The following is a 27,149-nucleotide window of genomic DNA, read 5'->3' on the forward strand; positions in this document are numbered from 1 at the left end:
AGAGCTAATATAATACTAGGACTTCGCCTTTCCTGATTCCAGACACAGCCTGGAAGCTATACGAAGTTGTAGGTCGCATGCAAACATCAGTGGCCTTGGATCAGGGCTCAAGTTCCAGCTCCTGGTACTCTACCAGTTGTGCGACCTTAGCTGACCTGTGTGATTACTTAGAGTAGCATTGTGAGAATAGTAGCTTCTGACAAGCAGTGCTTGCCATGTGCCTGGCTCTGAGGGGCTTTCCTGTTGTTATCACATTCCCACCTCACACTAACCCCATCACATTTTGCGAATGAGGGAAATAGTCTGAAAGATCCTGGAAAAGTGCCCACTGCATGGGAAACAATAAATGTAAGTTTCCCTTCTCTCCTTACTACAGGTCAGAGCACAGTTCAGGTCCTGAACTATTTTGGGTTTCATTATATTGCTCTGGGAGATTTTTAAAAGTGATCCCTTCTAATGAATAGGTCTCCTTCTTCTGTTTTTCTAAAGGCTCAAGGGTTACTTACTATATGGTTATTATTATTATAATGTCCAGAATCCCTCCCACTTTCTTGAAACCAATTTTGTGCCATGCCCTGGTTGTGGCCATGCATGAGAAACAGCAGGTGGTGCCAGATGACAGATGGTGTGGGAGCCCGTTCCCCGGTGGGAGGGGGCGCGAGCGAGGGAGCAGGCAGGCAGCTGCCAGGAGCTCTTCCCCTCTCGCTTGCGCCTCGCTCTCAGAAACTCCCAATCCAGACACAGGCAAGGCGCTGTCCTTTCAGCACCACAAGCTCGGGCTGAGGAGGGAGGACTCCTGGCCGTCCTCCTCCTCTTCAAATTGGCTTGAATCTGCTCTGACCCCCCAAGAGTGCATCACAGTAAGTAGGCATTTGTTTTTGTTATAACCACTCCTCAATATCCTCCGACCCTTTACCATCCCTTTCATCTCCACAACAATCCTATTTTGTCTAATAATTTTCCACCAGCAAGATTGACAAGAGAAATTCAGTGGTCTGGTTTTCTAGGGGCGGGGTGGGAGCACCGTTTGACTTCCAAGGAAGCTTGAGAGAAATAAATGTGATTTGTTTATTTAGTTGGCAATCTTGCAATACGGGGGTTGTTAACTTTCCATGGAAGCAAAAAAAAAAAAAAAAAAAAAATGGCCCTTTGCTATTGAGGAAATGGAGGCATTCCATGGCTGAATAACAGGAGCATGTTCAAGCCAGCCTTTTTTTGTTTTAGGAACTTGTATCTCCTGTACAACCTATGTATCATGTGAAATGGTACAGTACACATGGAGACACTGAATGTATTTATTGTGGTGTAGGGAGATTGCTGAAGAAAAGCCAACATAATAAAAAAGCAAAGTGGTAAGGTGTGGTGGTAAGGTGAAATTTATCATACTGCAGGGTGACCCAGAATAATAGGATTTAATTTTGGAGTAAGAGTAAGCTTTTCACTGAGATTATATGACTGTATTAGTTCTAGTGTCTTGGATTTTTTTTTTAAAGCTTGCATATTGTTTGTATAAGTCTGGGATTTCCTTGAGTTTTCCTGAATTTGGGGGCTGTTGAACCTCATGGGCAGGTGGGATATTTTGATGATTAGAGAAGTTTTTCTGGATAATGAGAATCATGTCATGAAATCTAGCAGAAGATAGATAGATGAATGATCTCTACACTGAAAGCCGAGTGGACCTGTTTAGGACACTGCTGTTTTCTCTGTCGTCAGCCAGCCCTCTCTTTCCCTGCTTCACCTCCCACTATAACTAGAACCCCACTGTTTTCCTTAGGTCTGGGAAGAAAGGCATAAGGATGGTGAAGCTGAACAGTAACCCCAGTGAGAAGGGAACGAAGCCGCCTTCAGTTGAGGATGGCTTCCAGACCGTCCCTCTCATCACTCCCTTGGAGGTTAACCACTTACAGCTGCCTGCTCCGGAAAAGGTAAAGCAGTTGCTCTTCTCCCCATCAGTCCCTCATGTTCCCCCCATCTCAGGAAATAAAGCAGCAAAAAATTCCACCTCTCCAAACCCTTTCATTCCCTCAGCCAAATATGTCCCCTTTCTTGTAAAATGTATTCATTCCTTTCAGACACATGACATTTCTTGTGTTATTTCAGGTTTGTGGTGTTTACTCATTTTTTTGTTCACATATATATATGTGGGCAAGAAAATTAATCTTTCTTTTTTGAAGTTTTATCATAGCATATGAATATTAACAAGCTTGTGGATGGTGACAGAGAACATTGTCTTGATTATCAGGGGGAGGTATTTCAAAAATTCACTGGTATAGATTTGAGGACAGAGAATTGGATACAGTCCAACAAGCATTTAGTCTGCACCTGCTAAGCCCTATCCCTGTGCTACAAGTTGGTTATGAAAAGGCAAATTACAAAATCCCTATCTAGTGCAATGCTTAATATAATGCATCAGGATAAATGCTATACCTGAGAATTTCACAGGTTATGAGAGCACAGGGGTGGAAACAATTAAATTCTCTAGGGGTAGGAGGGGACTAGAAGGACAGGTTAGGTAAACTGCAGAAGAGAACATTTGAATTTGGCTTGTAAAGGTGAGTAAAAAGCTTCCAGATAGACCATAGGAGGAAAAGACATTTAAGACATATGCATAGCATGGAGAGCTTTTGAGAAATAGCATGACTAGTGTAGAACGTCTTTGGGGAGGCGTGGCTGGCAATGAATGAGTGGCTGATGGCACATCTCCTGACATGGGAGTAGTCCATGAAGAATGGAGGTGGGCACTGATACAAAGATGGGCACTGATACAAAAGTTATCCCATGGGCAGAGCTGGGAGAAACATTATTGTTTAAGATCCAGTTGAAAGAACTTGGGGTTTTATATGTGAGCTTTTGCACACTGTAAGAGATAGATTTGGAGGTAAATGATGGAGTTCCCTGGCTGAAGAGCAAACAATGGATCATTCCATCTGTTTGATTTTCTCATTGGCATCTCCAGGAGGGCATTGTGTGTCTTAACCAATTGGATCTATCCAATGAACAGAAGAGGAGCCAAAGCTAGATAAAGGGACTGGCTGATTGGCTGGGGGTTGAGTCATCTGTTTTGAAAGTGCAGAGGCTGTCAATATGAGAATGTGCATGGGGGTGGCAGAAATAAAGAATCCTTGAGCCATCCTGTGAGACTGATAGGGCTTTTAAAAATAAAATGTGAACAGACACTTAACACTAAAGAAATGTGAAAGAACAATATTAATTAGGTATCTGCTACATGGTAGCAGAGCCTCAGTTTGAGGCTGCATATTAGAAATCACCTGGGGGAGGCTTTGAAAATCTTGATATCTAAGCTGCACCCCAGAAAAATTATATGAGAAGCTCTGGGGGCGAGGACCAGGCATCAGTATTAATTAATTTCCCCCAGGTGACTCATGCCTACAGCCAAAGTTGAGAACTGCTGCCCTAGGTGCACATTTCCCTATGGAGTCAGGGATCATGCACTCCAATTTATAGGTGAAAAGGTGAAGGATCAGAGAAATTTGGTTAGTTACTCCAGCTGACAGAAGGAGTAAGGGGCAATGCTAGAATTTGAACCCAGATATAAAGGAAATTGGAAAGGAACAAGGGGATATTTTCTTGAAGTCTTGTGAGGCTTTAGGAAGATTCTTCACCCTTCTGCCAACTGCTACCACCTGGAAGATCTGCATGTCCCTAAAATGGATGCAAGGAAAAGGGATTGTGGTGAGATCACCCTTCTCACCATCCCTAGACACAAGGCAAGTCATCCTCATACCATGGCCTCTGTCTCTCTTCATTCTCCCATCCCACCTTTTTGCCTTCAAGGGCTTCCTTCTCTTCTTTAGAGAGGAAAAGACACAATAACCATGGGGTTCTTAGTCCAGATGAACAAAAAGTGTGTCCCAAAACCTGAAAGACAAACAAACGGGGGACCTGCATGCATGGCAAGGGGAAGCAATGCATCCCAAAAGATGCAATTCCCTACAGTGGCACATCCTCACAGGGGCACATTACAGGCTCTTTCTGATGTTCATGACCAAGTCTTCCTACCAGGCACCTCCATTTCCTCCTTTGTGAAGGGGGGATCATCCTTACCTCATAATGGTCAGAACAAAGTTAGATACAGGCTCATATGTAAAGTGCCTGGCACAAAAATAAGCATAAAAGAATAATAATGACCATTTTCAAGTGCTTCCTAAATACTAGATTCTGTTCTAAGACAAATGTACACGCGTGCATGTACCCCCAAAGCGTGCGCATGTGTACACACACACACACACACACACACACTTTTCTTTCACCCTGTCAATAGTTAATAGGACTCAATAAAGAAGTTGCTATTTTAATCCAATTTTTAAAGATGACAAAAGTCAGAAATGGAATGGTAACTTCCCAAAGCATATAGTAAGCATCCTGGCGATGTCTAGAGAACCCAGAACCCAGGCAGTGTTGTTCCAGAGACTTCCACTTCAGCAGGAACAAGGAAGCCAGCTGGCCTGGGCGTCCACAGACTTGGGCTTTAGCTCAAATTCAGTTGCCAGCCCACAGTGTGACTCGTGTAACTTGTTTTTCCTCCCTCAGGCCTCTGTCTACTCTTCTCTGAGTGGGAAACGGTAGTAGCAGTTTTCTGTGCTAGTATTTTGATTTTCTAATATTTACAAGAGTAGACAAGTTTTCCCCTGACATTAGAACAGATGTGTTAGAAGTGAATTGTACTCAAGAAGCCAAACGGGTCCTCCAAATGTTTAGCTAACAACACAGACTCTGAAGCTACCTCTCTGGGAGGGCGCCCATCTCGGCCCCCCTCTTACTATTTTACCTTGGCTGATGACTTGAAGCAAGTTTCCTATACGGCCTCAGCCTCCTCGTTGTGAAGTGGGGATGATAATATTGGGACGCAGGTCACAGGACTGTATGGAAGGGTTTGTGAGTCCTGACACACTCTTTGGTTAGGTTCCAGTCAGATGGTAAATGTTTGAAGCCAAAATGTTCATTAGAAAGAAGCATATTTGACCCCACTATTAAATCATGTGAAGTTTTTTTTGAAAATGTAAAATACAGAGTGTGCTTGGTGTGTGATACTGGTAATAATCTTTGGATTTGCACACTAAATGCACTTTAGTATAGAGTCTGTGAGTTTCAGGGTTGGGGGGGAAGCTTTTGGAGGCCAAATGGAGAAATGAGCATGTCTGAAGCCCTTGCGCTGGGCTTGGAGTGGACCACACAAGGCATTCATATCTGTTGCTTCACTTAATCTTCTCAATGGTCCTATGAGGGGGATTTTTGTGCTCCCATTTCACTGGTGGAGAAATTGAGGCTCACATCAATAGAGTGGCTTGCCCAAGTGCACCTGAAACCCTAATTTTCTCTCTGCACTGTGCTGCCCTCAATGACAAGAAGCCTCCCATCTCCAAGAGTGCTTCCTTCAGCTTAACATCCCTCATCCATGGCCATGTTCCTCCTTAGTCTTCCTGGGCCAGCTGGTGGGGGTTGGGTGTGACCCTCCAGAGAGAACATCCTAGCCTCCAATGCTTCCGCCCTGCCTAGTACCGGAAGGATTGCTGCCTGTGTCAGGAGAGAGATGGGCTAGCTTCCCACCTTGTCTAGCACTCTGATCAAATCCTCCACACTGCACAATGCCAAGGTTGAGAAACCCTGCCTTAGAGTTTCTTACACCTGGTTCATGCTTCTTCCTCCTTGCACATGCCATTCCCTATACCCAGAATGGCCTTTTCACCTCTTGCCTGTCTGTTAAGTCAGTACTCATCTTCCTAAACCCAGCTGAGAAGGCAGCTCTCCTGGGCGCCTTCAGTAGCTACCCATAATTATAGCTATGGTTTTACTTATCCCCATGGAAGGTATCTATTTACCCTCTCACTCACTCACTCATCCGGCGCAACTTGTGAGGCATCTTCTATGTGCCAGGCACTGTGCCAGGCTATGGATACCCAGGCATAAAAAGCCAGGCCTCGCCACTGCTTTCATGGGCCAGTCCAGTGGGGAAGAGGGACTCCAAACAAGCCATCATACAAACAGACGCACAGAGACACAAGCTAAAAGAAGGGCTATTAGGGAAAGATTACAGAGTGGTGATGTGAGAGAGGATAGGACTCGAGAGACCTAACTGTGATGGAGGCTGATCAGCGATGTCGTCCTGAGGAAGGAGCCTTGCCTGACACCTGGAGGTTGGGTGGTCAAAGGAGTAAGGGCCGAGTGTATAGTATGTGGCCAGGCATTGGGGGAGTTGGAGGAATAGGCAGGGCTGGGCACACTGAGTGAGGGGGAGAGATTTGGGAGGGGAGGGGAGGTGAGCAGCAGTTCAGGGGGGCTAAGTGTATTTTTTTTTTTTTTTGGAGGGGTTTAAAGCAGGAGAGTAATGGGATCAGATTTGTATTTAAGGAAGATTCTTCTGGCTGCTGTGGGCCACCCTAGGGATGAGGGACTCACGCTGGGTCTCCTCTTCCTCATTCTTCCTAAGGTAGCCCCCTCACAGCACCAGTGTAGTTTCCCTAAGACAGAGGTGACTGGTTCCTTGTAGCATGCGACCATGAGAGAAAAGAGTGGAAGGCAGGAGGTCAGCTGGAAGGCCACTGCCATGTTCATGAAGGAGGGTGGGGGAAGCTAGGGTAATGGCAGTGGGAATGAGGAGGTGGTGCATTTAGGCTGATTTGGTGTCCGGTTGGCACTGAGGAGAATTGCCCACTAGGCTTGAGGGCCCTGCTCGGCCTCATTGTGCATCCTGGAATGCAATGAGCAGTGGGAAGTACTGACTGAGCGAGACCCTCCATCCCTTACCTAGCCTAAAGCAGGCTTGGTTTCTCCACTTGACAGATGCAGGAAGAGACTTGAACCTAAGCAGTTGGGCGACTCTTTCAAACCATGAATGCAAGCTCTTGAGAAGCTGAAACATCAGTCAGCAGATACCAAATTCTGGGACATGCCCATGGGGCCCCGTTGCCTTTGGTGTGTCTAAGTGAGCACATTTAACCCGGATGTCCCCACAACCCACCTGTGAGGTTGCAACCATTATTGCCATTTTATGGATGCAGAGACTAATGCAGAGAGGTGAAATGCTGTCTTAGGACGCCAAAAAGAAAACGGTGCATCCCAGATCTACACACAGGTGTGCTGGGAGATGCCAACTTATGGGTGGCAGGTCTGCAGAAAGCAAGCCGCAAACGGACACAGCCCCACCTGGGCAACCCCCAGATGAATCATGTATTCGACAAGCCAGCAACCTTAGTAATCTACTGATTCCTAAGTCTTTGCATGTCCCGGATGAGGTTGGCCCACCAGCTTGTGGGAGGAAAAAAATGCAGTTATTTGGAGATCCAGTAATGAGGTTTGATACACTCTGTATTTTGCATGGTAAGATACATGAGCTTTGCCATCCTTGAGGCCCAGGTTCAGATGTCAGCTAAGCTATTTTCTTACTGTGTGGCTTTAGGCAAGTCACTTAGCATCTCTGGTTTTTGTTTTTTTTTTTTTTTTTACAACTGTAAAATGAGTGTAATATCTACATACTAGGGTTTTTGTGAGGAAAAAGCATGAAAATTGTCTAATGGCACACAAATGGTGCTTTTTTTAAAAAAAAAAAGATTTTATTTATTTATTTGACAGACAGAGATCACAAGTAGGCAGAGCAGCATGCAGAGAGAGAGGAGGAAGCAGGCTCCATGCTGAGCAGAGAGAGCGATGTGGGGCTTAATCCCAGGACCCTGGGGTCATGACCTAAGCTGAAGGCAGAGGCTTTAACCCACTGAGCAACCCAGAAGCCCCACAAATGGTACTTTATTGATATAATTTTTTATCTTTCACTGGATATCCAGAATATATGTCCTAAAGTTCATGTTTTCAAAAGATGACTGTAAAAATGAAACATGCTATAAATGGGGTTTCCAAGGTGATGGCACATGGGATCCAGCAATGTGGACCTGGACATATGTGGCCAAAGGAGATGCCTCTCCTGTCACTGAGTCTGTCCTGTGTGTCTTCTTGGCTTCTCTGGTGGCTTTATCAGGGGGTTCTTTTTCTCCCTGAAGCACAGGATCAGAGAATCATCAGCCATTCCCTAGGGAGCAGCAAAAATGCTTGTCTCTGCACATTTGAGGTTCACAGAGCCCCCTTGTTCCACTCTTCAGACACTGTCAAGAGACAGATTATAAACCACCATGAACTGGAGCAAAGGTTCCAACCAGGCAATTCCAACGAATAGGTATAAAAATGACCACGAAGCATATTTAAAATTCTTTCTAATTTTAGAAATATAATTTTAAACAAAACATAACTTTTTACCTATTAGATTGGCAAACAAAAAAGCCCACCCTGAAAACCAAAAAATGAAACAAAAAACCCCGACTCCACAACATTTGATAACGCCCAGTGTTGCCAGCACTGAGGCAGAGCAGATCTAATACACTGTTGTTGGTTATATAATTTGGTGCAATGTTTTGCAGAGGGTGTTTTGCCATTGTTTATAAAATTTAAACTATATGTACCATTCGATTGGGAAGTTATCTTATGGGTATATTCTTTCAAGTATGCAAAGGCTTATGAATAAAAAAGAAAACCTGTGAACAACTGGAATGTTCCATGCGACTGGGCCGGTTAGATGAACCCTAGCACATGGGTGTGGAATACTAAGTGGTTGCTAGGAGAACGAAGCGTTCCTGCTTGTGCTAATGTGGGAGGAGCCACAGACACAACAGCTCCGTTAAAACAGCTCTAAAGAACATGGCACGGAGTCATCCCATTTGTGGAAACACATCTGTGTGTATGTTTTGTTCTTATCATTCATAAAACAATTTTGGACAGACATACAAGAAACCATTAAACGTTGAGGGAGTAGGGATAGAGGTTGGAGGGTGCACTGTTTGAAGACTTCCATTCCATATTTTTCATACTTTATTTTTATCATGAGCATGTATCAAATTTTCTACTTTAAAAAAACCATCCCCCTCCCCATTCTCACAGATGGTGAGACAGGCTTGGAGCACGGAAGGGACTTGCTCACACTCACACACGGAGCAAACTGGTATCCTTGCACATAGAGGAAGGCATTATAGCAGTGCACTTTGAATTTGAACACGAACTCTACCACCTACTTGCTGTGTGACCCTGGGAAGGTTTATTAAGCCCCCTGTTCCTCTGTTTCCTCGCTGCTAAAATGAAAACAATAATCTCTTCCTGTAAGAACTGTTTTATGGGTGAAATGAGAAAATACATGTCGAGTTGCTCACCCCAGTGTCCAGCACAAAGTAGATGCCAGAGCAAGGCTGTTGTTATTACTGTTGTTGCTTGTTACCATTGTCAGCAGTTTGTCCCACTTTGCAGAGCACAGTGCTGGCCCTAGGCCTCGAGGAGTGCTGAGCAGTGTAGTGGGCTGAGCCTTTGGACCACAGAGGACAGGCCCAGAGACAGATCTGCAGATCTCTACTCTAAAGATGCCAGCCCCGGTGGCTAGATTCCTTTCACGGCAGGAGCTGGAGCCCGCCCCATACCCCCAACCCTAGAGAGGACCATATGGAGAGTCCCTCATCTCCCCGGGTGCTATACCCTGCCATCGGGTCAGACAGTCATGGACATAGTGGACTGACTGGTGCATTTGAGGCCATATCGGCCCACCTTCTCTTCTGCCTCTGAAAAAATAAAAGTCCAGCAAGGAAAAGAAACCTGATCCTGTGGAAAGAGCCCCAGACTGGGAGTGAGCAGGCCCTTACTAGAGTCTTGCTTCTGATCCAGGCTTGCTCTGTGACCTGTAGCAAATTCCTTCCCCTCTCTAGGCTCCGTTTTCCTCATCTGAGGGTTGATCGGGTTGGACAACTCTACCACTAACGTCTTCTGAGCCCTGTGTTCTGGGCCCTTGCCAAGCTTTGAGGGCCCAAAGAAAGAGACTCAAACCCAAAAAGATGGAGCATGGGATGAGTGGTGAGCAGGGGAAACGGGAGAATTTCTCAACTAAGTATTCAAGCCCCATCTGGTCAATTTCACCTTGTCTCTTTACAGATAGGATTTATTCATTCAACAGGATGTATGGATTCCCTCTTATGTACCAAGTGCCACAAGATCAGAGTTTGAGTGTGGTGATTCTTGAATGGTGACGTTCCTAGTGGGTGGCACTTGGATCTGAACCAGAAGCTTCAATTCAAGATTTGGCTTTGTTTCTTAGTGGCCTTGTGAGGTTATGAGGTCTTTTCTGCTCTCCAAGCTCAGGTTCCCCATCTGTAGAATGGGGATAATCATTCCTAATTTAGAGTGATTGAGAGGGTTTCCTATGATATAGGATGTAAAGCTTTTGGCACAATGGTAGTGGGTGCCTATTTTATTTTAAATTTTTTATTTGGGGGGACAGAGAGAGAGAGAGAGGAGGGGCAGAGGGAGAGAATCTCAGGAAGACTCCCTGCTGAGACAGAGCCCAACTCAGGACTGGATCCCAGGACCCTCAGATCATGACCTGAATGGAAATCAAGAGTCAGATGCTTACCCGATTGAGCCACCCAAGCTTTCCTGGGTACCCATTTTAAAACAATGATAAGAAAGAGCAGGGTAATCTTGACTTTGAACCATCAGTTGAGCTACTTCGCAGTCATTTAGCCATCGGCAAGGGATTGAATTCTCTGAGGCTAAGTTGTCTCATTTGAAAAATGGGAATCATAATGATTTTAAAGGAGAAACATGAAGATCAGAGAGAAGGTTGTGAGGAGAGTTATGAGAAGTAACAGTATACTCTCAGTAGGGCCCTTAGAACAGTGCCTGGTACATAGTAGGTGCTCATCAGATTCACTGTCCTGCTCTGAACTTCTCCCTTCGCAGCAGGGATGAGCCGCATGGTACAGCTTAGATCTATTTTTGGCCTGCGCAAGTCCAGCTCATAAAAATACAATCTTGCTCCTTGTCAGCACTTCTGCACTTTTATTTATTGTTCTTGCCAATCCCAGGGCCTCTCCATGTGGGAACCTCTTTATTATTGATAATCCTGGGAAGTAGTATTTTAAATTTTTATGATCTGTACTTTGCGCCATCTGAACCACCATGTATTATCTGCCCTTGCCAGGGAAGGGGGACTATATCCAGACGAGGGGTCCTTTTGGGATGAATAATTCATCCCATTTTCACAATGCCAATTATGTTAAATTATGTTCTTCATCTCAGCCGCTGACAGGACAATGGGGACCGATAGATAAATATGAAAACAAATTTATCTCTTTCCCAAATCCGCAATGGTATTTGAGAATCTGGAGGTTCATTTTTCCAAATATTTGTAAAACCCCACTTTAAATGATAAAAAGAGTAGAAAGGATTTTTCCTCTTCTCTCTCCACTCCCCCCAACCCTTCTGTCATTAATCAAGAGCTCAGGGCTTCATTTTTCCCCACTTTTTTTTCAGCTGCAGAGAATAGAGCCTTTCTTTGCAAATGTATTTTCTCTTCTCTCTTTCTTTGCTTATGTAAGCTGATTCCTCCAAGGTACAATTAATGATTGGCTAACATTTTTTATGCTTTCCCTTTCACAGAGCTAAAAAAAAAAAAAAGCAATTATTGCCATATCTTCTTTTATAGAAGGGAAATGTTTCTGGCTCCCCTCCATCGGAACAGAACACCAAATTTTGTGACACGCCCAGTCGCTGGTCGATTCCAGTAACTCTGGAGGATTGTGTTTCTCCTGTTCTCTACATCTTTCCAGTGTATCCTACTGTGGCCAGAGGCTTCTCCATTACCTATAATAGGCATCTGGAAAGCCACTCTCTGGTTTATAATCCTTCTTTGGATTTTCACTGCTTTCAGGTTAATGCTCAAGATGCTTGGTGTGGCATTCGGAGCCTCTGTTTACCCCTCACTCCACCTGCCCTGGGCTCTGGCCACTCAAAACCACTCCCTGTGGCTCTTCCACATGTCAGCCTCCTGAGTGTCTTCTGAACGTATGCTGGTATATGCTGTTCCCTTGGTCTAGAAAACCCTTTTCCCTAAATTTGGGGAGGCAAGAATGGAAACAAGAAGCTGGCCAGAGAAACCACTCAGGGAGAGAGGACAACACTCTGGACTAGGGTGGTGGCTGTGTGACTGGATAGATGGGTTGATTTGAGAGAAGTTTTTGAGAAGCAGAGCTGGTACTGAAATGGATTTGGAGGGTGACGGAAAGGGAGGAGTCATGGGAGAATTCCTGTAATTTTATTTGACATAAGCACTGGCATGGGTGATGCTGCTATTTTGTGGGGATGACTTGGGGAAGAAATGTTGAGGGGCTGGTGGATCTAGGATCACAAGGACTTTGCTGTGGACATGGTTTATTTAGGAGGGTTGGTCCAAGGGCAAATGTCCATTAGGGTAATCTCAGTGCTGGATGAAGTCTGAATTAAGTTCTAAGGATAAAGATGGACTTGGAAGTAATACAAGTGTGAACATTCAGAGAGTATGTAGGAGGGAAGTGTGCCCATGACCTCACCCTGAGAAATTCTAACATTGAGAAGTCAAGAAGAAGGGGAGGATCTTGAAAGGGAAACTGAGGAGAGCTGGTCAGTGAATAGGAAGAGAACCAAGAAAGATACAGCCATGGATGCAAGGGAGAAGAGCATTTCAAGGGATAGGGAGCAAACAGGCCTGCTGCTGAGAGGTCAAAGAAGAGACCAGAGGATTGTCAACTTGTTCTGGGCAAATGGTCAAAGACCTGCTTTTGATGTGGCGATGGGGTTCTAACTTCTCCTTAGGGGAGAAGTTAAAATATTAAGTTTCGACCTGGGTTGCTTTTGGGAGAAATGTGGCTTACCTAAAGAGAAGAGAAGACTGGGGACCAGCATGGGTCAGGTACCCACCTGACCTGTGGCCTGTGTTTGAACTTGGTGGTTTGAGGAATGGGGCTCAAAGCAAAAGAACTATTTTCATTAGAAAGTCACTCAGAGCACAAGCAGCCTGTCATAGGGGTTCAGGGCAAAGCAGAAGGTGGATTCGAAGGAGAGCTATGACTCCCAACTCTGCCTAAACTCAGTGGCTGCCCATTGCCCATTGCCCATTACTGCAAATGGTAAATGAGATACATATATATATATATATATATATGTATATATATATATATAAAATTATAAATGTTACACATTATTTATTCATTTTAAATATTATATATAAGTAACATAAAGTAATATATAAATTATTCTATACATATTTTGAATTTGATATAAATGAAATCATATAATATACAAAGAAATTTCATGTCAGATTTTGTTCAAAGTAATGTCTGTAAGATTCACCCATATGTGTGGCATGCCATATTTTTATGAATACATATTTTTATGAATAAACCACAATTTATATATTCTCCTATTAATGGATATTTGGATTGTTCTCAACTCAGGGATGTTATGAAAAGAGTGGCCATGAACATTTTATTTGGTGGACATTATTTTTTCTCATGCCAAAAAACATCTACTGCTTTTGTTATGCTTATTTAGTATTTGGCCATCTTACTAAATTCTAATAGCTTTTCCATTCATTTTTCTTGGAACACATTTTTATTAGATAGAACTTTTTACCTCAAGTAACAGAAAACCTAATCCAAATTGGATTAAGGCCCAAAGGGTATATATAGTCCCCTGTAACTGCGAGTTCAATGTGAACTTCAAGAGAGGTGTGATCCAGAGGGCAGTGCATCATCAAGGCCCATCTCAATCTCTCTAGGTTTCTCTTGGCCCTGCCCTTTTTCATATGCTACCTTTGTCTTCATCTTGACTCCTTATTGTGACAACAATCTCTACAGAAGTTTTGGAACTGAAGTCCTCACCACACCAGTCAGAGTAAGAGCATGTTCTTTGAAAAACACCCATAAGGAGCAAGGAAGCTTCTTTACCCTGGTCAACATTACCTGGTATCTCATTGGTCCAAATTTTGAGCCAATCAAATTTTATTATCAAAAAGATAGTAGGTCCACGGGACGCCTGGGTGGCTCAGTTGGTTGGACGACTGCCTTTGGCTCAGGTCATGATCCTGGAGTCCCGGGATTGAGTCCCGCATCGGGCTTCCGGCTCCATGGGGAGTCTGCTTCTCCCTCTGACCTTCTCCTCGTTCATGTTCTCTCTCACTCTCTCTCTCAAATAAATAAATAAAATCTAAAAAAAAAAAAAAAAAAGATAGTAGGTCCTGATTGGCTTAACTTAATTAGGGACCATTCCTATCATGAAAGGAGGCATTATACCCCCCACAACCACATGGTTGCTACACAAAGTGGCAGTGGTGAGTTCCCAAAAGGAATATCTGGGGACTTTTGATCTAAATGGATGCTAGGGAACCAACCACAAAATGTTTAATATGATATTTAGAATGGTATTGCCTATAATGATTATTCAGTGTCTCATTCTGACGGTTATATATTTAAAGTTCTGTCACGTGTCTCAAAATAATTGTCTGTGCATAGGGTCTTTTACATTTATGTGAGATGATGAAAATGGTTTTGAACTTTTTGAGAAACTTTGGAAAAAATCTTTATAGAAACTGAGGGGCAGAGGGAAGGACTAAGAAGCAAATGCTTCTTAACATTTGCTGTGAGATATCATGCCTGAGATCTGATGGCTAAGGATCTAGCCCCAAAGGGATCAACCCAAGAGATGGTCAATAGTTGAGATGGACTTGGCAGTGTGGGAAAGCATATCAGTTTTCTATCATTGTACAAAAAATTTCCAAAAATGTGATGGCTTAAAACAACACGAATATATTGGCTTGCAGTTTTTGCAGGTCAGAAGTCCAGGCACAGGGTAGCTGTATCCTCTGCTTGTGGTATCACTGGTCTGAAGTCAAGGTATTGACCAGGCTGCCTTCTGGTCTGGCCCTCAGGGTCCTCTTCCAAGTCTGCTGAGGTTGTTGGCAGTGTTCAGTTACTTATGGTTGGGGGACTGAAGTCCCCATCTTCTTGAGTGAGCTGGCTGTCAGCTGTGGTCACTGTCAGCATCTCGAGTCTGCCTTCCAGCTGCATGGTCTTCTTGTAACAAGTCAGCTTATTTCTTCAAGGCCAGTAGGAGAATCTCTCTCCCGTCTGTTATGATGGAGGTTTTTTTTTTTTTTAATATTTTATTTATTTATTGAGAGAGAGAGAGAGAGAAAGAGTGAAAGAGAGCGCAAGTGAGGGAGAGAGAGAGAGAGAGAAGCAGGTTTCCTACCAAGCATGGAGCCTGATGTGGAACTTGATCCCAGGACCCTGAGATCATGACCTGAGCTGAAGGCAGATGCTTAACTGACTGAGCCACCCAGGCGCCCGTCACTCAGTGAGCTTCTATTCCTCTATCACTCCCCACTTCCCCCCACTCCCCAGACAAGGAGGTCAGGAGGATGACTGAACAGCATTGTTCTTGAGAAGCCCTTTTGTTGCTCTTGATGGGCTGGATAGGGAGGACCTGCAGGCTGACTAATACAGGCCAGGCTCCATTCCACACTTGCTTTGAACACCCCTAAAAGAATATTGAGCAGCACTCAGAAGCAGTGTGAAAACAAACATTTGTTATTGAATGAATGGTTTGAGTGCTTCTATTAACTCATTTAAACCTTACAACAACCCAATGAGGTATTGATGGTTATTGCCCCACTTTATAGATGAGAAAACAAAGACACAGAAGGCTTAGTAGTGGAGCTAGTGTTGAAACCCAGCACAGAGCTTACACCTTCCTACAGTACCGACAGAATCAGTGCCTGACCCACAGCATAGAATTAAGTGAGATGTGCATATCAAATGTTCAGTACCTGCCGTACGGCAAATTTGCAAGGCATGAGAATTATTTTTATTACCTGTGCCAAGGAAGCTTCTGTTTTCCTATTTCTCAGAACAGGAGGTAGAAAGAAAATAAAAATAACTAACAACCCACTCCACCTCCCAAAAGACCCTCACCCTTATTTGGCTGCCCTACGTTCCTATTTGAAGGAGCCAGGGCTCAGTTCCATTGTTTGGAGGAGAAGATTACAAAGAGGGGCAGGACACAAGAGCAGAAATGACATCTGCAAATTTGGGGTTCTAGATGATGGGGAGGAAGAGAAGTGTTAGATGGGCTGGTCCCTGAGCCCCTTAACCAGCATATGTAAGTGCCACTCAGTAATAGCAGTACTTTCCCACATCCTTTCCTTTTCGGGTTACATTTCAATGGCACGCCTCATAGACTTAAAGAACATTCTTTATAGCAGAATTTTTTGCTTGAGTCAGTCCACTTGACTGCTGTCTCCAGGAAAATGTGGTGGGAATTTTCAGTGAAGATTCAGTTAATTTAAGCTCCAATGAGAAGTAAGGATGATCATAGTTAGAAGACAGCTTCCTTTTATCTGGGTGACCTTGGACAAATGACTTAGTATCTCTGAGCTTCAGTTTCCTTGTCAGAAGAATGGAAATGGTAGTGGTATATAGATAAAGGCATATGAAATGCTTGATCTAGTTCTAGCACATAATAAATAATTCCAAAATATTACCCATTATCATCTCACTTAACACTCAAAACAACCTTGTTAAATAGAGATGATGATTATGATTATTGCCCATATTTTACAGGTGAGACCTTGAGTCTCAGATAGCTTCTGTGTTCCCCCTGACACTGTGGCACTGGCCATGGTTATTGATTGTCTGTCAGATTCTTGTCTCTTCCACTTTGCCTACACAGTGGGATGGAATTCCATAAATGTCTTGGCAGGTTGACAGCATATCTTGATAAGATATTAACCACCTCTGCAAAATATGCAGACCTTAGAAAAACAAGACGATACAGGAGATTCCAAGACCTTGGTGTTTTCCTCTGTACAAGTCCCTAAGTTAAATTGGAATTAAGTGTATGTATGAAGATGATCTACAAGATGTCCATCATAACTTGTTTACGTAACCCAAACTGTGTAAAAACTCTATAAATGTTCAACAACAGAGGCTCTTCGGTTTCATTGTAGCATATGCGTACAGCGAGATATTATGGTACATCAAAAAGCAAAATACAATTGTGTATTTGTCTCTATAAAAATATGTTAGTATATTGTATGTTTAAAGTAGGTTATAATTCATGAAGTATGAATCTATTGCATGAAGAGGAAATATATGTTTATATAAATAGCACATATATATCTAATAGATGCATATATATGCATATAAAAACATCTGGAAAGGTGTGAACCGAATTGTCTCCTATGGTGTTGGAATAGGAAGTATGGGTAATTCAAATTTTCTGCTTTCTTGTGTGTTTGAGAAGGAGATTCTTTACTTTCTGATCTTTATGGAATGTGTAACAATTCTAGCTACTGAGAAAAAGAAAAGAAAAAAGAAGTGTTTCAAGTCTCCATTTGTGCTAACACTGGTTGAACATTTCAGGTGATTGTGAAGACAAGAACAGAGTATCAGCCTGAACAGAAGAACAAAGGGAAGTTCCGGGTGCCGAAAATCGCCGAATTTACGGTCAGTTTCTTTACACAAATTGTAAAGATAAGGCTGGCTTCAGCCAGCTCAAGACTCCTTGTGCTAGTAGAGCAGGTGCTACTGGCAAGTGGGAAATTACATAAGACTATTTCTGGAGGATTTCTTGAGGTCACACTATCTGGCTCACTAAGTCTAATCAAACAACAAAACCTCGCCTCATGAGGACTACTTACGTTCTCTTCTGCTCTGGAATGCTCGTATAATTTGAAAATTGATAAATGTGCTTCCTTCCTTCTTCCCCCCCTGTCCCCATCTCTCTACATTTCCATCACAATCTCCTGGAAATATGATGGAAATCTATTTTTAAAAACCCTCAAACTTTGGTCAGTGGATGTTTATAACAAAATACAAAAAAGACAAAGGGCAAAAAAAAGCTGGCTTCTTGGTGGGAAAAACCCAAATGGTTGACCTTTTGTTTCTTGGTGGAGGGGTTACTAGGAAGATTGATAAATATATATCATTGTGATAAGTCTCATGAAGGAGTCCTGAGATATTCTCTGCAAGGATGAGGATAGAAACTTCAGGGGAGTACAGTGGAGTAGTCACTTAGGTAGCTGAGAAGAGCACAGCTTGTGCAAAGGCCCTGAAGCTGGTCCCAACTCTGAATAGGTATAAGTGCAGTGAGGTTAGGCTCTTAGAAGGGGGTAGGGAGTACCAGATATGAGACAGGAGAAGTGGGCAGACAGCAGACAATTCTAGGCTGTGTAGACTATATGGGGGAATTTGAGCTTTGTGCTAGAAGTATAAAGGAAGCCACCGAAGGACTTGAAGAAGAGAGGATACATGATTTAATTGGGTTTCAAATAAAGCGCGCTGGCTTTTATGTGGTCCATGGACTGTAGATGGCAAGTGGGAATTTGGGGAGCTATTAGGCTATTGCAGTTATCCCAAGAGAAAGAGATGGTGGCTGAAACAAGAATGTTGAGCAGACAGAGAGACACGGGAAGACCTAAAAGATATTTAAGAGGCAAAATCAGCCATGATTTTACTAGATCAAGTGGTTCCTTAGATCGATATTGGAGCAGTCTGACTGGGTATGAGCCCTATTTCCACCTTATACCAGCCAAGCGGCCACCACAAAGCCACAAACCTCATGTATCAGATGGAGGTAATAGTAGGGTCACTGTGAGGGTCAAGGGCAGAAGACATGCAGGGTACTGTGATCTGTACATGGTAAGTACAAATGAACAGTAGCTCTTCAGTGTCAGCTGTGACTGGAGGCTTTGAAAGTGAAAACAGCTCTTGGTCGGAGTACGTACGTGGATAAACAGGTTGGTCTCTTCCCGTCGCTCCCTGTCTCCCTGCTAAATCTGGGTTAAGCAGTTGGCCGTGTGAGCCCGAGAGGGAGTGTGGCCCCTCTCTATGCATCCCTCGGAGTGTAGGAGTTCCCTGGATGCTGACGCCTGCTTTGAGGGGCTGCCCTTATTTTTGTACTTCAGTGTCTGGCTCACAGAATAGGTCCTGTGAATATGGACCCAGCCTGAACTGCACACCTGCAAGAATGAGCTCAGAGATTCAGCGGGAGAGCTGGGGCACCTTGGTGCATAAAGTATATGCACTGGGCCAGAGAGTAAGCTGACCTGTGCTCCTGGCAACGGAGACCATTAGAAATACGCCCAGATTCACGTACAGGAATGTTTACTGCTGTGTTGTTTTTTTTTTTTTTTAAGATTTTAATTATTTATTTGACAAAGAGAGATCACAAATAGGCAGAGAGGCAGGCAGAGAGAGAGGGGGAAGCAGGATCCCTGCTGAGCAGAGAGCCAGATGCGGGGCTCAATCCCAGGACCCCGGGATCATGATTTGAGCCGAAGGCAGAGGCTTAACCCACTGAGCCATCCAGGTGTCCCTGCAGGGCTATTTCTAAAATCAAAGTATTGGAAATAATGCTACATTTTCAACAACTTCCTCATGATTTGTAAATAAGACCACAGCCATATGATGGACTATTTTCGCAGTTTGTCAAGGTTTCCTTTCTCTCAGAAAGTATTTCCTTTACTCTGAATTATGGGCTTCTCCGATATTTTCATCTTCTTTTTACTTTCTGGTACTTTCCAAATTAGATATGAGCATGCATGATTTTGATAATCAGAAAAAAGGTAGAATTATTTTTAAAAATTTATGTTTTTTACCAAATAACATGTTTCAAGCTTCTGATGGAATTATTCCTTATTTATCAGTTGCTTTGCAATGATGGTTATGAAGACACACAATAATTTGGGCAAATACTTCACAAGGAAAGTTGAGTGAAGAAAGCAGGGATTCAAATTGTGTGTTTTCCAGGATTGGAACTATGCAAAAAACCACAAGTAAACAGAGGAAAAAGGACATGGCAGAAATGCATCAACATATGCCATCTGGGGACGCCTGGGTGGCTCAGTTGGTTAAGTGTCTGCCTTCAGCTCAGGGCATGATCCCAGGGTCCTGGGATGAGTCCCCCCATCAGGCTCCTTGCTCAACTGGGAATCTGCTTCTCCTTTTGCCTGTTGCTCCCCCTGCTTGTGCTTTCTCTCTCTCTCTGTCTCTCTGACAAATAAATAAAATCTTAAAAACAAAACAAAAACAAAACATATGTGACTGTATTACAGCAGCGGTGTTGGATGATTTTTTTCTCTTCTTTGACCACTTTTGGTGATGTTGCTGTTTAATTATATAAATATTTATATTTATATGACTATACATATATTTAATTATATAAAATATATTTAATAAGTATATTTATATTTCTATGAAATAAATCATATAAATATTTAATCATATTTAATCATATCTAATGCCCACAAACCCTTGTAGGCATTTAAAGAGACTGATGGTAATCCTCCATTTCTCAAAGGGGAGCCATGGCTCGGAGCAGTGATGTGATCTGCTTCTCTAGCCAGCAAGTAGCCAGGCCAGCACTCAGAGAGGAGCCAGATCAGCCTTTCTGTTCAGCCGTGCACCTGCTGTAGCCTGTCACTCCCCATTCACCAGAACAGAAGTGAGTCAATTAAGAGAAAAGGAGGGATGCCTTCAGGCCTGGGGCTGCTGAACCCCCCATGCAGCTTGACTCCATTTGTCCTGGGGGTCAAGAAGGAAGGGTGTGGTGTTGTGTTTGGGGGCAGCAGTCCCTTGTCAGAACTGGCTGTCAGGGCTGAGCAGGGGGCCCTGCCACTCAGAACGAAATGGGAGGAACAGAGCAAATCCATTTGTTTACATAAAGCTGTAAGCATTCATTAGCCTTTTTTTGCTTTCTTAAAGAGAGCTGCCTCTGGGTTGTGTGGAGGATCTATCTGTTGGGATGAGCGTGGCTTTGGGGGATAATCTGAAGGTGTGAAGTGTTGGCTGCAACAAGGCTTGGGGGGCCCAGGTGGGCTGTTTTGAAGACAGAATTTATAGGACTTGCTCCTGGTGGGAAAAGCGGGGGCGCAGTTAGAATACTCCTCGGTGTTTGGCTTGGCTGGCTGGGTAAGGGGATGCTGTCCACCGAAGTAGGAACTGGGGGCCTAGGTTGGGGACATGCATTGAGTGCAAGGTGCCTGGGGCATATGGGCCATGGATGGTGGCTGGGTCACCCTTGTATGTAAATGGCTGGGGCTCAGGATGAAGCTCTGTGCTGGAGACCCCGGGGGCTAGAAGTCAGAGAATTCCCAGTTAGCGTTAGAAGGTGTGATGCTGCGAAATAGTGGCCGGTCTGCCTTGTTCATGGCGGAGGGAACCTTGGGGAGGGCGAAGAAGTATCCGTCCCCCATTCCAAGAAGCTCACAGGGGTGGAAAAACTCATTACCTCACATTTCAGAGCCGACCTGGACAGAACAGCTCCAAGCCTGCAAGAGAGAACGAGAGGAGAGAACGGTGGGGCGGGGGGAGATGAATTGAGAAAGACTGGCTACAGAACTGACTGGATTTTTTGTCTTTTCTAAAACCAAGAAGGCTCTTGTGAGAAGTCACAGACTTGAGAAACTGTCCACCAGGCTACTTAAGAAGACAGGAACATGAAGAGAGGCGCTCCTCCTTCTTTCTTGTCTTAGGAGCTGCATGTTACTCTAAAGCGGATTTTGCCAAGAAAGGCGCTCTGCAGGGCACTGGTCCGTGCAGGACGCTGGTCTGCATGGGGTGCTGGTGCATTCATTATAAGGCAATTTTTCACTGTTTATCTATCTGCTGTGATCTACTCATTTCTTTGTCTTCCTGCTCTGCTCCTGACCTGTGATTGCTGCCTTATGTATGTTATCTCACTGAATGATCCCAGCACACGGGGCTGGGGGGCTCATTGCCCACTTGCAGGTGAGGGATATAGACTCTGAGAGGCTGGTCTTTCCCCCAAGTTCCACACCAGGAGGCTGTGTGGCTGGTCTGGGCTCCCAGACCCTACGCAGGAAGTCAGGAGTCTGGAAAGGCTGCTTGCAGTGGAATGGGAACGGGGCTACGGATGAGCAGCTCTCTGGGGATGGTACCCAGCCAGCTTCCCTGCCAGTTGCTCCTTTCCCCCTTCTCTTCTGTCTGGCCAGGGATGGGGCCTTGGCTCTCTGTCTCGGGCCTCTGCTCCACTAGCATCCCCTCCCAAGCTAACATGGGAAAAGACTTGGGGCAGTGCCAGAACCAGCCTCGCCAGGCTCTGTTGCCTCATCTGACAGCTGGCAGACTCCAGGCCCCTATCCCTCCTGAAAGACTCCGATTCCTGTACCTTCTTCTCTGTTCGCCCATCCTCTCATCGTCCAGCCTCATCCTGGATCCCTCTGCCTCCTTTGTCAGACTCTAGTCCATTCTTCTCACCACCGCAGAGGAGGATTCTTCCTAAAGCGCATATCCTATAAGGGCTTTGCCACCTTTAAAACCCTTCCACAGCACCTCCCCCCCTCACCTGCCTCTCCCCAAAGTATTCTGACTGCCCAAAGCACTTCCTTACGACACTGTCCACGGTCTAACTCCCTGGTTTTGTTCATGCTGTCCCTTCCTGCTGGAATGCCTTTCCTGTCTTCACCACTGCACATATTCCCTACTCACCCCTCAACACCCAACCCAAATGGCTCCTGTCCTTTGCGGTCTTGCCAGCTGGCCCCATGGTCTGTCCCTCCTCCTTGGTTTCCTGCACCTGTTGTACGAGCCTCCATTCTAGCACCGGCTACACAGTATTGACGTCATCAACCTACCGACTGATGTGGGACTGGGATGGTGTCTTTCTTGTCTTTGCACCCCAAGAGCCTAGCCAGTGCCCGACTACCTTAGGAACCAAAAGATGACTTTAATAACTGAACGAACAGGTGAATGAGTAAACAAAAAAACCCCCCTGGCTGACCGAGAAACTCTGCATTTAAATAACACTGGAGCTCTGGCTGCCTCGTTTTCAATATCTTTATTTAAAATCAGTGCCTTATCTCTGTTCCTAAGCTTCTTGACGATGACACATTCTCATAAATGTCTTCTTCTTGATGCCACATTCTGAGGGAGGTGAGACCGCGTTTATACGTTTGCCATTTGCTTCTGCCAGCGTTTCATCAAAACCCCAGGGGCTGTTTTCCTTGGGTGGGATTCTAATCTTTGTTGACAGCAGCAAATGGAGATAAGACATTTTACTTTATTATCTGTTGTCTTGGTTTTTATTGCTCTCCTATTTTAATTTTTTATTCTGAGGAACATTCTAGGTGAGTTATTAAAAACGTTGCCTGCTGGGTTAAAAGCAGAGTCATTATCTGGCATGGAAGGAAAAAATTTGCATCTGAGAACTTGGTGGAGAAAGGTCCTTCTCATATTTGATGTTTATTATTGCATTTCTGGCTAGGGTTTTATTGAAAATCAGAATAAAGATGCTGGCCTATGTTTTTGTCTGGGTGCTTTCTCTAGGCCTGATAGAGGTACTGTTAGAGTAACTTCCAGAAATATATATATTGTTATAAACTGATCATTGAAAAGCAAATGTGGCTTTGGTGCTGTCTCAGAAGGAATGTACTCAGAGTTTCAGCGAAGGCCTGGGTGACTGGGTGGCTCAAGGACCACTCCACAGCCCAGTAACTGAAGCTGCTTTTAATTGCTGACTTTTCATGCTTGTTTATTCAAACAGACACTGGTGAGTAAATGCTGCAATAAAGCAAGTGACTTGTTAATATGTTGGATATATAAGAAGGTTGCTAGAGTTTAGTGAATACTCTTCTTTCCTATGGGACTTCTCAGCGGAAGCTGGAGCTGGCTTACACACTCTTCTGGGGGCCAGTTATCAAAAGTCTACAAGCCAGTAGTTAAGCCGTTGCAAGCTTGTAGCCAAACATAGTGGGAGTATTTACACCATGGAAATGGGCAAACATAGACAAATTTTCACCCCCACCCCCGAAGCAATAGGAAAGGAAATATGGAAGAAGGGGAATACATTGGTTGGGGATTTTTGTGAACTAAAGCAGCTGTAAAATGAGATAGTGATATCTACATTATAAGCCTGGTATGAGGGCTGAAATAGCAGAAACTAACACTGTCCCATGAGAGCTCAGTAAATGTAGCTGCTTCTTATACTTACACAGTAGTTACATTTCCGGGGAGTTGGTCATCTGACCGGATGGAATGCATCTACCTAGATCAGGCATCAGTGGGAAGCTTGCCTCATGCCATCTCCGTGAGCCCTCCGTCTCAACTGACATTGCCATGGCACACCTGTCCCTCCTTACTCACCCTTTCCACTGTGCTAGCTTTTGACCTTCCATCTCCATCCCACCCCTTCCACCCACTGTGAGCAACATCAGATTGGATCGTTGATCTTGCCTCCCCACTTCCTACAGGCAACACCATGAGGTCCTTACTATGGCATTGCAGGCTTGTCGAAAGGTGTCCTTGTTGCTAGTTCCAGTCCCTGTGCCACTGACCTCCTACATCCTCGGAACTTCAGCCTTCTCTTACTTCTATAAAGCCACTATACCTTTTCCCACCTTCTGGTCTTTGCCTGCACAGTCTTCCTTCTTCTCTATTCCATGTTCTCTGATGACCCAGCTCAACTATCACTTACAGAAACTAGTCCTCAATTCCCCAAGTCATTTCTCATCTGAGAGTCTCAAGATCCCAGCATTACCCATGGTCCCTGTAGCTGTCTCTGCTTGGCAGAGTTCTCCGGCAACCTGGTTGGGTTGTTGACAGTAACACTGAAAGCAGGGCTTCATAATGTTTTCTTGAATCCCATGTGGGGGTAGTAAGAGGAAGATGTTTGGAGAAAGTAAAGCAGTATTTACAATTATTTGTAATTAATTAATAACTTTCATCTTATTGAACATCTGTATGTATCAGGTAGTTTGCTATTCAATTTCCATCTCATCTTTACTTTAACTCATGAAGGAGGCACCTTTTTTGATATACAGAGGAGAAAACTGGGGAGCAGAGAGGTTAGTTAAGGTACCTCAGATCACACAGCCAACAAGGGGCAGAATCAGGCTTTTCTGACCCAGAGTGGTGTGGGTGACTATGGATGTTTTTGAGTGTATGTGTGAGTGTGTGTATGTGCTCTTTTGTCATAAGATATCTTCCAAATTGGGAAACCCTGCACATTTGGGGAATTGGCTAAATTACACTAAACTGAAAAGTGGTTGTTAGAATTCTAAATTTTGTTGCCTTTCCTTGCTATTTGCCAAGAATTAGGCTAATTTTGCTTTGGCTCTTTCCTTCTTTCTTTTCTTTGAATACACTATTTGGCCAAGCCCTGAAATGCATTGATCCAAAAAAGAAAAAAAAAGGAGAAGCAAAATTTCCCAAGGGAGAAATGCCATTTTCCTCACTGATTGCCATGTGGCTGGTCTCGTGGTCCCATCACACAGTGGGAGGGTTGATCTCCTGACTTTCTCGCTCTCTGGGCCTCCGCTGCTGCAATGCGTGATTATATTAAATGTGATTTTAAAAAAAAATTTATGATGTTTAAGCTCCTGGAACTGTCAGAGGCAGACAGGTCCTAACAAAGTGACTGTATGTGCAGCTTGTGTGTCACCACCCTGTTCTATAATTATAAGAAAACCAGTTGCCATAGCAACTGCCATAGAGGCCTAGCTTCCTCCTGGAGATGCTGACAAGCTCCTCAGCTCCGTGATCCGAGAAATTGGGAGGGAATTTGGTTCTCTGAGAACATTCAACTCTCACTTGGATGTTAATCGTGAGCTCACTCTGATTCTCCACAACTTGAACTCAGTCGTGTTATGCAATCTGACAGATGCAAGTTCGAATCTGATTCTAGAACTCACTGGCTGTTGGACCTTGGGCAAGTCACCTCACCTCCATGAGCCTCAGTTTCCTCTTTTGCAAAATGCGGATGCTAATGTCCACTTTGGAGGATTGTTGTAATGGTTATGTTTGTGGTGTACCTGTCAGGGTCCCCTGATATAAATTAGATATGTTCCCCTTAACGGCTTCACTGTGAACAAATGAAAAATTAAAAATGCTGACTTAGAAAGGGTGGTTGTTCTAATAATAGTGGAATTACAGTAATAATAAGAATTATGGTAACATTTATGGTTAGAAAACCAAATTCATAAATAAAACACTCTAGGATGAATCATGTATATGAGGGATAGAAAGAAAGAGGGATGGAAAGAGAGAATAGAGAGAGGAAAGATAAATGAATATACACCTAGGAGAAACTGACTTGAATGAAGAGTCTTCCGATTTTCTTTTTTAAACTACATTTCCTTGAAGCTAAGAAAAAGATCTCTAGTCTCCAAAAAATCTCTAACTTATGTTGGGAAATCTAGCTTCTATCTCAGTCTCTGGACCTCAGTTTTCCCATCTGTAAAATGAAGCAGTCGGGTGGGATTGTCCACAAGGGCTCTCCTGTCTTTGATTTTCTTACTGTGGTTCTCAACCAGGGATGATTTTGCAATGAGGGGACATTTGGCAATGTATGGAGACATTCATAGTCATCACAGCTGTGGCGTGTGTGTGCGTACTACTGACATTTAGTAGTTAGAGGGCAGAGATGCTGCCAAACATCCTGTAATGTCCTAGATGATCTCTACAATGAAAAATTATCCTGCCCCAAACGTCGTGGGTGCCAAGTCTGAGAAACACTGGTCTAGGACTTACCACCATGTTTTTTGTTCTAGAAACAGGAATCATGCCCCTGTCACCTCACTGAGATGTGTCAGATTTGTTGAATATTCAGTTTCTTATCCTAGCTATCTCCTGGAGATTTGAGGCACTAGAAAAATTAGTTAAGGTAAAGACCAAAGACTTCACAAGATCCCAGGAGCTTAAGTAAAAATGGGATGGCTTTGGGAGGTGGGGAAAATGTGGTCATGTGAATTTTCTTTTACCTGGTTACTGCATAACTCTAAGCAGAACAAATATGATTGTTTCATGGGCAGACAAGGTGCAATTTTGGACCCATAATTAGCTTTATTGTTATTTCTCTATAGAGAATAAAAATAACTCTTTGTATATATTTCAAATGCACCCTCATTTCTAGCTTCAGCCTTTGATTTTGACATTTCAAGTCACAGCTAGTGTGTGTCTCTTCTCAGAGTCATTGTGATCCCTCCTTACTTGTGCTTAAAATCATTTTGAGGGTTCCACTGGCCTTCAGGGTGAAATCTGAACCCCTTTGTTCATTGTACCTGGTCCTCAGAAACTGTCTTTTGCTCATCTCTTCCTTCCTGCAACCAAACTCCTCCTGCCAACCCATATTACTCATGGAATCCTGGGCACACTCTGCCCTATCTCCTCCACTCTTCAGTTTAGCTGTTTCTTGCACCCTGGATACTTTTATCTCCCCCATGGTCTAGTGCACACCTGTTCATCTCATTGATCTGGCTCAAACATCACCTCCTG

At 44.0% G+C, this 27,149-nt stretch overlaps 1 protein-coding gene across 1 annotated transcript in view; it reads left to right on the forward strand.

Moving 5' to 3' along the window:
* The first annotated feature begins 693 nt into the window (after positions 1-693).
* The window catches only part of NSG2 (neuronal vesicle trafficking associated 2), a 52,465-nt gene continuing 26,009 nt past the window's right edge, over positions 694-27,149 (forward strand). Inside the window, exons 1-3 of the mRNA XM_059417384.1 lie at positions 694-860; positions 1,775-1,925; positions 17,280-17,363. Of these exons, the coding sequence (XP_059273367.1) occupies positions 1,797-1,925; positions 17,280-17,363 (213 nt within the window). The 5' untranslated portion in view covers positions 694-860; positions 1,775-1,796. The remainder of the gene's footprint in view (positions 861-1,774; positions 1,926-17,279; positions 17,364-27,149) is intronic.

The sequence above is a fragment of the Mustela nigripes genome, chromosome 12, assembly GCF_022355385.1.
Source record: "Mustela nigripes isolate SB6536 chromosome 12, MUSNIG.SB6536, whole genome shotgun sequence".
Taxonomy (NCBI): Eukaryota; Metazoa; Chordata; class Mammalia; order Carnivora; family Mustelidae; genus Mustela; species Mustela nigripes.